General features: G+C 32.9%; 1 protein-coding gene across 1 annotated transcript; it reads left to right on the forward strand.

Annotated features, from left to right (window-relative positions):
- Nucleotides 1-790: 790 nt before the first annotated feature.
- LOC145073629 (uncharacterized) lies at nt 791-4,303 on the forward strand. Its single transcript, XM_079020160.1, has 8 exons — nt 791-1,030; nt 1,130-1,331; nt 1,493-1,669; nt 1,761-1,910; nt 2,012-2,113; nt 2,183-2,253; nt 2,344-2,411; nt 3,740-4,303. The coding sequence occupies exons 2-8, from the start codon at nt 1,137-1,139 to the stop codon at nt 3,982-3,984; spliced, it is 1,008 nt and encodes a 335-aa protein (XP_078876286.1). The 5' UTR covers nt 791-1,030; nt 1,130-1,136; the 3' UTR covers nt 3,985-4,303.
- The last annotated feature ends 7,901 nt before the right edge of the window (nt 4,304-12,204 follow it).

Genomic DNA, 12,204 nt, shown 5'->3' on the forward strand with positions numbered 1-12,204 from the left:
AAGCCACTTGTATACTTATAAATTAGTTTATAACCCGTGAAACCACGGCTACAAAATTAATTAAACTTTAATAGTTAGAACACAAAATTATTAATCAATTATAATCGTTAATTTAAATAAATATGTGAAATTATATCACCTTATAATTTGTATTAATTTTATTTTAATTTTTATTGCATTGTTATTAATTTATTGTAATTAAAATAAAAATTTTAAAATTTGAAATAGATAATTAATAGGTTGACAAGTTGCATGCATTAATTAAGAGGTTTAATAAAGTGACACGTGACAAAAAAAATGTGTATTAATTAGAAGGCCTAATATGATGACACATGTCAAAATGATATTAAAACTATTCTTTTATTAGAATAGGGATGTTTCAAAATAAAAATAAGTATACAAAATACAATAAAATGCATATATTTTCAGCCTTTTAAGCTTGAATTACATACATATATAAGGTTTCCTTTTAAACTTAAATTTCACAATCATATCAAAACATAAATATTAAAGTTATACTTGACACACTAATTAAAAAAAAAAATTAATTACTAGTCGATAAAAATAATTAAAATACATAAAATAATATAAAAAACTTATAAAAATAAAGTTATTCTATAATTAATAAAATTATATATGATTCTTCTATTTATCAAACATTTCAATATAAATATCTCAAGAAATAAACTAGTTTTAAGTTTAAACGTGATAAAAAAAATAACCTTGTTAAAATCATACTAAAAAGAGAAAATAATATATTGAAATAACCGACCTTTATTTCCTTTTCAGCTACGTAATCAAAGTACAATCTTTTTTAGGAGATGAAATGGGGGTATTGCTTGGTGCTCTCCAACGCCGATTAGGAGTTATCGTCAACAGCCATTCATACGCCATTATCAAGTGCTAAAGCTGGATAAGCTACAACAATTAGCCAACAAGTTGAAACCTTTTCAAACCCAAGCTTCGTGATTCATCGGAGAAGCAAGATCGTTATCTGTTAGGGTTTTGTAATTTTACAGACAGATCTCAAGTACGCGCCTGTTTTATCCAAAATTAGCTGTAACATTTTCGGTTTTTCTTCGATTCGTACACTAAAGACTTTATATATCTTCTATGGATGAACTCTCAGATTAAATATGCAAACGGAAGCGACGGTGGGGGTGGTGGAAGGCGGTGGACCCGCTCGTAAATTGGTAACGCATCACCAGAGGCCGGTGCAGCAGCAGCAATCTCAGGTAGGGACGGTGTCTCAGCTCATAGCCGGTGGTGTTGCCGGAGCCGTTAGCAAGACCTGCACTGCACCTCTAGCTCGCCTCACTATACTTTTTCAGGTTTTCTTTTACATCCTTCTTAATTTGTGTATTTCATACGCTTCAATCAGTGACCTGAGACTTATTGTTGATTGATTTGGGAAATATACTGGAAATCGAAAATTAATCATATTGGAGTTAGACCATAAGTAATCTGAAGCTGGAATTCCTCGATTCTACAGGTGCAAGGTATGCATTCCGATGCTTCTACCTTAAGAAAAGCCAGTATATGGCGTGAAGCTACACGAATAGTCAATGAAGAAGGATTTCGTGCATTCTGGAAAGGGAACTTAGTGACAATCGCTCATCGTCTACCTTACTCCTCCATCAGTTTCTACGCATTTGAACGCTACAAGAATGTTGGTACAAACGTTCTTTGCTGAAATTCTGTAGTCACATGTACATTTTAATTTGATTTTATAATGTTTTCTTTGCTTTTCAATTCTACAGTTTCTACAAATGTTCATGGGAGTTGAGAGCAATGGAACAAACATAAGTGCAGACTTGTGTATACGCCTTGCAGGTGGTGGTTTAGCTGGTATAACTGCTGCTTCTGTTACATACCCTTTGGATCTTGTAAGAACTCGCCTTTCAGCACAGGTACGATTTTGATAAATCATGAATCATATTAATTGGCAAATGGGAATTATCTTTTTTCATGTCCTAATTCCTAAATTGTTGATCTTTTTAAAATCTTGTAGAGAAATGTTTTATATTATAGAGGTATATGGCATGCTTTACGCACCATAAGCAGGGAAGAGGGGATTTTTGGCCTCTATAAAGGACTTGGTGCTTGTCTATTGGTAATAAAGTTCATTCCTTTATGTGCTATTATTGTTCCCTTTTATCTGACTTCATAAATGGCTTTACAGGGTGTTGGCCCAAACCTTGCAATTAGCTTTTCAGTTTATGACACCACAAGATCTTATTGGCAAATGCAAAGGTACTTATAAATTTATATACTTTTATACAAATTGTGTTTTGAAGTTCCATTATCTGATAAAGGTAATGTTTTTACTTTTTATGGAAACAGACCACAAGATTCTACTGTTTTGGTGAGCCTGGCTTGTGGGAGTCTTTCAGGAATTGCATCATCAACAGGTTAGTTAATAGTTATGTTGACTTTTAAATGAAGTATGTGAGATATTTCTCTTTTTTTCCTTTCTTGATTGAAGAAGATGGGATTGAGCATTCACTATATGGGAATGTAGTTTTGGTGTGCATTGAAAAAAAGAAGAATGATATTATAGGATGTAATAGTGTTGTTTTTAAAAAATGTATCGATGTTTTTTTATTAAAAAAAAAGAGGTTAATAATGCCTGTAGCTGTCTTCGATGCTTTTGGTGCAGAGAAGCAGGTTGCGAGGCAGTAAATATGTAAACCAGATAAAGATAAAGATAAAGATAAAGATTCTCCCTTAGAGCCAGCCATGGAGTTGGCACTTGGGGTTAATCCTTTTCAAAAACAGTAAGTAAGTAGGGACAACAAATCTACTTACTTGTCATTTCTAAACTAACTTCCACTACAATCTTTGCTTCTTCATTTAACTTTACTTGCCTCTCCAAAATTAAACTTGGTTCTTGTGAGTTACTCAAGTCAAGTGAAAAAAAAAATGCATATTTATACCCTTAATTAGGTCAAGTGAAAAAAAAAAATACATATTTATTACAAAAATTTATGCAACATCCAAATAACTCTTAAAGATATTTAGTCTTTGTATGGATCTGAATGTTGGCCAAGTAAAAAGGAGCATGAGAGGAAAGAGGACGTTGCGGTGGACATATCGTAGAATATTGTCGCACGAAGAAATTAGCTGGGAGTGGCGTCGATGAACAAGATTGTGATTGTGGTAGTGCGGTCATGTCCATGTGAGACGACAAATGTCTGCGGTTACGGCTATGTTTGGCGTAGTAGCTGGAAAGTTAGCTGTTAGTTGAAAAACTAGTTGATAGCTGAAAAGCTAGCTGTTATATGAAAAGCTAGCTGTTAAAAAAATGACGTTTGGTAAAACTAGCTGATATATAATATATACATATAAATTACATAAACAGACATTTAAAATAATATGTTTTTTATAATTAATTAAGGGTATATTTGGAAAAAATTTAAAAGCTCCTAAAAAGCTAGCTAATAAGCTATTTTTTGGTTTGCCAAACATGACAACATAAAAATGTTTAAAAAATAAGCTAGCTTATCAGCTAACGTGCGATTAGACTTGAATGAGTTGACTATTACTCACGATATGACCTTAGATAGGAAGGTGTAGAGGCTTAGAATCAGAGTAATGGAATAGTATATGAGTATTATAAGTAATCTTGTTTTTTTCCACTCTACTTTCAATTTTTATAGTATTTACGTGTTTATCCTTGTTCCTTTTTACTTTCAGCTTTATTGTTTATATCTACAAACAATTTAATGATTTATTACAGTAACATTTCCATTGGATCTGGTGAGGAGGCGGATGCAGTTGGAAGGGGCAGGGGGTCGGGCGCGTGTTTACAATACGGGTATTTTTGGTACGTTCGGGCAGATAATTCGGGCAGAAGGCCTACGTGGCATATACAGAGGAATATTGCCTGAATATTACAAGGTGGTCCCCAGCATTGGGATTGTATTCATGACTTATGAGAAACTCAAACAAGTATTGTCTAATGTAGACACTACTTGCAGATGACCGATTTTGACCTGAAAAAAAAAAGAATATTTTAGTAATATATATTTATAGGTAGTAGGAGTAGGGAAAACAACCCAAATATTTGAATTCTTCTTAAGGAAAAAAGAAAAAGAAAAATAGAAGTCTTGTTTTTCTCTACAGAAATTGTTATATCAAAGTATAGATATATATATTTAATATGGTCCCTTTGTTGGGGGAGAAATTCATTGGTTTCATCTCGATTAGGTTTTGTTTTGTTTTTCTTAAGTAGGCAGAGTTAGAATGTTTGACGGAAATTGTAATATTATATTTTTCATAATTGTAATATCATTTTAGACAAGTAATGACTATTTGATCACCTATCCAAAAAGAAAAAAATAAAAATTATATATAAATCGAATACTAAGAGATGATAACATCTTTTAATTATATTGGTAGTGGTACTGACTATTAGATTAATATATTGAAAGGTTGTGATTTTTAGAAACATGTTATTAACATGAACTAATATTTATTATATAATTACTTTTAGTTAGTTGTAAGGGAAAATGTGTCATTTTATTAAGAGAGAGAAATACAAATTAATATTTTAAAATGTTTTCCGAATTCAATTTCTATTCTTATCATTCTTGAAAAATAAGTTGTTATTGAAGATTGCTTTGAACGACTCCAAGGATGCAATTCAATTTTGATTCTTATTATTCTTGAAGAATGAGTAATAAATTATAAGTTCATATATGATACTCTTTAATAATAATGGTTGCATTCTTGAAAAAAAATAAATGACAATAAGACTTTCTTGAAGACTAAAAAATTAAATACAATTGAAATAAATGACAATAAGACTTTCTTGAAGACTAAAAAATTAAATACAATTGAACAACTAACATGAAGAATAATATAACATTTTTGAAATAGTAGAATCCATTCATAAAGAATAATACAATATAGAATACAATAAATTTTTAAAGAATAATACAACACTTCTCTATCAGACATGCATATGATCTATTGTTCTTGCACCTTGTGACATCAAGTATACGTTTTAGAGTAGGTTTTGTACTTCCAAAATCAAAACTTTGATGGACCTTTCACCACGAAGATCATCAAAAACCAATTAAAAGTAGGCAATATGTATTATAGATGAATTGATAACATAGAATAATCAAAAAAAAGAAAAATGTGATACTGACATTACATTCAACAGTGAAAAACAAAATAAGATTGTAATACCTTGAAAATGTTGTCAATGGAAGACAAACAAAAATAACAAAAATAATGGAAGAACATGGTAAATCTACATGGTAGAAATATATTAAGACAAAAATATGAGAGTTTTATGTAAGTTAGGATCCCTAGTAACTACTATCCATAATTAATAAATAAATAAATAAAACTCATTATACAAATAAGGATGAATGCTTGAAATGAAATTCAACTACGATATATCAGATACGACAAATTACTCAATTATAGCAATCAAATAAAAGCGATTTAAAACAACTTTTATGTTTGGAAAAGTGTAAGTTCATATTCTTTTTTCAACCTTTTGATAAATAAACACATTGATAGAAAACACAAAATCAATGTGACCAACTATGAAATAAAGAGCATATATCACATAAAATCTAAAAAATCCTTTATCCAAAGTGGGGAAAAAATACATATGCATTATGTCATTTTAAATTGGTTAAAAAATAGTTTTATATATATATATATATTGTGAATTCTCATTTTTTCTTACTAAAAAAAAAATAATGGATGAAATCTTCATAATTCTTACATAATGGAAGTGCTAAATTTTACCAAATGAAAAGCACATTCATTCTTCGTGAATAGTACTTCATCAATCGGTTTGACATTTACCTAATAAACCACACATTTTATAAGAATATATGGCTAAAAACCACTATCTGAATACGTCACTAAATAACAATGTTTATTTTTTACCTAATGATTACTACATTAATTCTTCTAGAATATTTCTTCAAGAATTAGTTTCACTTGTACCAAATACACAACATTCTGTAAGAATATGTGGCTACAGACCTTTACAAATTCAAACTCACGATGCTAGAAACTTGGAAACAAAAAAATTAAATCATAAATCTACATAATTCTTAACAGAACATGAAGAGTATTACTTTAACCAAATTAATTTCTTAGATTCTACAAGAATATCTACTCTATAATGGGATATTATTTTGCAAAACTTATTTTTAACAGAAAAGCCAAGACAATGCATAGTAAAAAAATATTATATTTTTTAGTTGTATAAACTAATTTGGAAATTATGTAATCATGGTTATGAAATCTAATATGAAGTTATCCTTCAAATTTACTCAATAAATACATGATTCAATTTGAAATAACAAAAACCTCTAATCGATTAAATTATTTTGAGAAATTAAAAATCCCCCTACTTTTTGATTATACAAATCTTCATACCTAATTAAATGATGACATGTGTCACGTTTAATGCTCATTTAATGATATTTTAATATACTAAAATGACACATGTCATAATTTAATTGGGTAGGAGGATTTGTAGGAAGAAAAGTAGAAGAATTTTTAATTTCTCAATTATTTTTAGTGTTATATTATTTAAGAATATAAAAATCAACGAACCTGGTGAGGGAGAAACAAAGTCATCATCGTCACCTTATGTGATAAAGATTTTCTATTCTGTAAAACTTATTTTTTTGTCATCATACACCAGACAATTCAAGCAGTGTTGACTAAATGGTAGCAAAAGCTCCATTGACCAAATGATCAAGAAATGTAGGAGAATATCGACATCAACAGAATTACAAAGGTTGTACATCGGGACATCAAAATAGACATCAATTTTTGGAGAAGAAAAACTTACAGACGAAGGAGTCACTGGCAGAGGAAGGGATGGAAGAGGCCGACGTTAGAGGTGGTAGTGTGGGAGCAACTGAAAAGAAAGACGGGACATATCATTGTTAAGAAAGAACAACTCATACTCATCCAAATTCATTGTTTCAAATAAGGGTTTGAATTTTTGATGGGTTTCATTCCATAGTTATAAGCTTATAATTTAGGTAATTTGTAACGGTCTAAAAATTTCAAACAATTTAAACTTTTCAAAAACAACCCGGTTTCATAAAGTTATTACAAAAAGGTTTTCAATACAATTATTATCAGAGTCTTCCCAGAACCACATCATAAAACATAATCATGAGGAGCGGTACGATCACGCCTTTGCCTTGCCACGGTCTCCAGAAGAACCTGTAAAACATTAAACCATAACTGTAAGCCCGAAAGCTTAGTGAGATACCCCCAAAATACCAACCACATATACCATACACGCACAACATGCCATATCATAACAGAACACAGAACAACCATGCACTTCAGGTCTACTGTGTGACTGGTCCGCCGCACCGGCCTTCAGTCCACCTGGTCCACCCTCCGAGTCTAGCCATATACATCGAGTCTACAGTGTGATTGGTCCGCCCGCACCGGTCCTTCAATCCACTTGGTCCACTCTCTGAGTCTACAGTATGACTGGTCCGCCCGCACTAGGCCTTCAGTTGGCCTGGTCCACTCTCTGAGCCTCGACACGTCTGGTCCGCCCTCTTAGGGCCTACAGCCTATCCAGACCGCTCGCTGGGCCTTCGGGATAACCGATCCGCCCTAGGTATGTTGGCCTACAGCACAAAGCTGGACCCGCCTCAACCCAACCCCAGTCCAACAACCATGTGCACATAAACATTCAATCATATAACAATTCACATCCAATAAAACTGATCTAGCAGATCACATAGCATAACATCATCCTAACCAGGATACCGACCTAACCGGTCACTAGCATAGCATCATCCTATATACCAGGATACCGACCTTAATCAGGTCTCTAACATATACCATCATAACTACCGGATGCAAACATAGCAAAGCAAAACATAACAACAATACCCGGATCACAATCCGATAAAGGGCCGGCCTTGGTGCCATAGACCCTGTCGATATAGTGAGGATAACTCACCTCGCAACTGCCGACTGAAAAGATAAGACCGAGCTGCTCCGACCACTGACACGATCTCCACCACTAGCCAACACCAACACTGAACTCAAAACAAATGCCAACAATTACCAAAATGCCCCTGGAAGTCAACTGGTCAACCCTTGGTCAAAGTCAAAGTTAAAATCAACCTCCTGACTGACTCTACTCGCCGAGTCAACCCGATGACTCGTCGAGTCCCCATGCTCAGAACTTCCCTAATCCGCGACTCAACTAGCCGAGTCACCCCGAGACTCGCCGAGTCCCACAACTCTGAGTCCCCTCGCACTCAACTCACCGAGTCCTCCCTTGACTCACCGATTCATGACTCAACCAGAAGAAGGTTAGGTCCTCACGACTAGAGTCGCCGAGTCCAAGGCTATCTTCAACCAACTCCCCGAGTACACCTTTGTGACTCGCCGAGTACCCCTAGATCTTAATCCATACAGAAGCTTTCCAGGCCATGCAGATGATCCAAACCATAGATCTACCCTTCTACAACCTATCCATCACGTAAAGTGGCAAACTTTACGTGAATCCAAAGAGATCTAGGCATATAACACTCTAGGGTTAGGGTTTGGGACAAAGTGGCTTCACCAATTACTCAAGAACAGGGACTTTAATGCACTATATACCTTCTCCATTCCAGATCTGAGGTAGCAACCTCAGATCTAACCTCCAAACTCAAAATATCACAAGCTATTCTTTCCAAATGCTCCAAAATGATGAATTTAGATGAATAACAGCCCAAACAACGAAATAATACCTCAAAAGGAAGCTCAAACAGAAGAGAAATCCGAATCCTTGCAAATCCCCTTGCTCCAAGCCTCTTAGCCTCCAAAAATCTCTTCCACAAACACTCTTTCAAGGCCCCAAAGCTCACTAATTCACTCACAAGCGAATATTAGGGTTTCTGGACTTCAAGGAAGAGTAAAGAGGCTGGGGAGAGGGTATAATGTCCTTTAAATAGGGCTCATCCTCCGAAATTAGGGTTTTCTCCACACAACACCAACTCGCCGAGTCCAGCCACCGACTCGCCGAGTTGGCCACTTAACACGCGACCAGAATCGCGACCCTACGCGCTGAGTCCACCCATGGACTCGCCGAGTTTCCCTTTCACATTTACACTTTGAACCCTGAACTTGCACTTCTGAACTTGGGATGTTACATAATTAATTAATTGGTTATTGAATTTACTATAATGCCCCTATCTATTGATTGATTATATATTCACACAATAGATAGAGTTTATATATGAACCTGACTATATATATATATATATATATATATATATATATATATATATATATTATACATTAATTTGGTATTAATTAAGGGTGTTACTATTCACACACCTTTTCATTAATCAAACAAACACTCATCCACTGTACATGGATGATATACAATTAGTAAATAGGGTTGTATGAATGGAATCACCTTTTTATTTATTAAAAATCAAATAAACACTTATCCACTACACTTGGATGATGTACAATTAGTAAATATGGTTGTATGGATAAAATTAAGAGAAAATTGCAAATTTAGCCAAAAATGTTAATTACTTTGTGGAAAATAGCAAAAAAAAAAAAAAAAACAATATTGCATTTTTAGCCACCAAAATCACAGATGGATTAAGCCCATCTGCGATTTTGGAAAGCCATCTGCGAACGTACAAGTGGCTAAAACCAATATCCTAGATCTAACCCAAGGAATAATAAAGGTCAAGATTTATACCTTCTCAAGTTGGAAAAGAAGATGAAAGTTATAGATCTTCAAGCTTGAGCCACACCAAACCACTATGATAGAGTTATAGACTCCTACTTCTTCAGAATGTACCAAAACACACAAAATGGCTCAAAACAAGCTCACAAGGGATTAGGGTTTCAAGTTGGCTGCTTGGGAGAGTGGAGGTTGAGTATGGGGAGGACCATAAGGGATTTATGGTCTTTAAATAGGGTCACAACCCTAAAAATTAGGGTTTTGAATCAGTACACCTACACGCTGCGTACACAAGGGTACACCTCGCGTAGGGCTTTAAATGCCCGCGTCCACTCTCCTTTCCACGCCCTGCGTAGAAAACCACCTACACACCACGTAGGACCATATTTGCAAGAAATTTGTACTTTTACCCATAAATGAAAAGTAACTGTGAAATGGGTGTTATAGCGAGATCATTTTGGCATATAATCATTCTAAATCCAACAAACCTAACATCATGTCCAACTTAGATACCGCTCCTGTAAGTACTCAATTCATAATATAATTAATAATACATTTATTCTTAGGTTTAAGGGATAAACCTAATATGTGTTGTGAAACCAAGGCTATAGTTGTATTATCCTAAAAATGTACTAGTGCTTTATAGTCAATGACTCTGATACCAATCTGTCACACCTTTGGCGATGGAAACATCAAGTTGTGCAACGTTTGTCATGGATCACATTCATTTGTATACACAGAATATTACAACATAGCAATATATATATATATATATATATATATATATATATGAACCTCTATTATTTGAAAAAAAAATGAAATTACATCGTTCCAAGTCTATTTGTACATAATAAATCAAAGTACAATGTGTGCCTTAAAAGTTAGGCAATGATAAAAATACATTAATGTAGTAGATGAAAAGTGATCCCATAAGTGTTCCTGTGTGTGTAACTTCCAACTTGTTAATTTCTTGAAATACATGTATTTTGAAAATATGTTAACAAAAGGTTGGTGAGTTCACTGGTTTGACTCAAAGTAGTTTTATACAAAAAGTATATTTTATCGTATATAACTTCTTTTCCATCTTATATAAAAGAGTACTTTTTAAACCAAAACGTATATGTTACGGTATATAAAAACATTTCCTGCTTATATAATAATGTACTAACTTATATATATATATATATATATATATATATATATATATATATATATATAGAAAAGTTCAATAGAGAACCATAATTATGGGTTCTTTAAGGAACCAAATCTTTTTTTCAATTTTCTAGAGCTTATTCTTTATTGAAATTAAAATCTAAAAATATCTAAATTCATATATTAACATTGTGAATGTGAAAAGTATTTTTCGGATTCACCGTGTGAATCCGGATTCACTTTGTGAATTTTTGAAGATTCACATTGTAAATTTGACATAAAAAAAATAAAAATAAAAATAATCGAATTTTATATCATCGGAAAAAGGATAAAAAGTTATGAATTTATGTAGTTTTAATTTTTTTTTTTTTTTGATAAAAAATAAGTTCTAAAAGTTGAAAAAAAGATTGGTTCCTTGGTTAATTATGGTTCTCTATTGAACCTCACCCTATATATATATATATATATATATATATATATATATATATATATATATATATATATATATATATATATATATATAGTTTTGAACCCCAAAAGTATGTGTTTTATGCTCTATATAAGTGCTATTTCAACTTATATAAGTGGAATTAGAGTGTTCTTAATGTTACAATGAGTCTATATAACCGAGTTATTGACTAGTTGTTGCCCCTCCCGACGTTGTTGTTGTACGTCATAAAAATGTTCACCCTGATGTGCTTCATCGTATGTTGTAAATGTAGACAGTTATATATATATATATATATATATATATATATATATATATATATAGTTTTGAACCCCAAAAGTATGTGTTTTATGCTCTATAGAAGTGCTATTTCAACTTATATAAGTGCAATTAGAGTGTTATTAATGTTACAATGAGTCTATATAACCGAGTTGTTGACTATTTGTTGCCCCTCCCGACGCTGTTGTTGTACGTCGTAAAAATGTTCACCCTAATGCTTCATCGTATGTTGTAAATGTCGACAGTTATCACCTAGTATGAATCTTCCGTCAAGGGTGTAGCTAGCAACCACAGGTAGGGTGCCAATCCGTATATATCTATACATAACTCTCATCGCTCACTTAAGATTAATGATTATATGTCAGGGGTCTTTGCTAAGCATTACACTTAGGTGATGAAATCTCTCATGTAACCCATCGAGTGAACAAATCTAAAAGTGTGTGTACGCCTTAACTTTAAGTGTTAAAGTTATCAGGCAAAAGTTTGACAGCATAACCACTGTAGATGTTTATAACCATATTTTAACAACATAACCATTGGAAATTTTTATAACTAGATTCTGATAACATAACCACTGTAAATGTTTATCTCCTAATTTTGACCAATGCATAACTTG

This window comes from Lactuca serriola, chromosome 9 (assembly GCF_051521515.1).
Source record: "Lactuca serriola cultivar US96UC23 chromosome 9, Lser_US96UC23_V15, whole genome shotgun sequence".
NCBI classification, from domain to species: domain Eukaryota; kingdom Viridiplantae; phylum Streptophyta; class Magnoliopsida; order Asterales; family Asteraceae; genus Lactuca; species Lactuca serriola.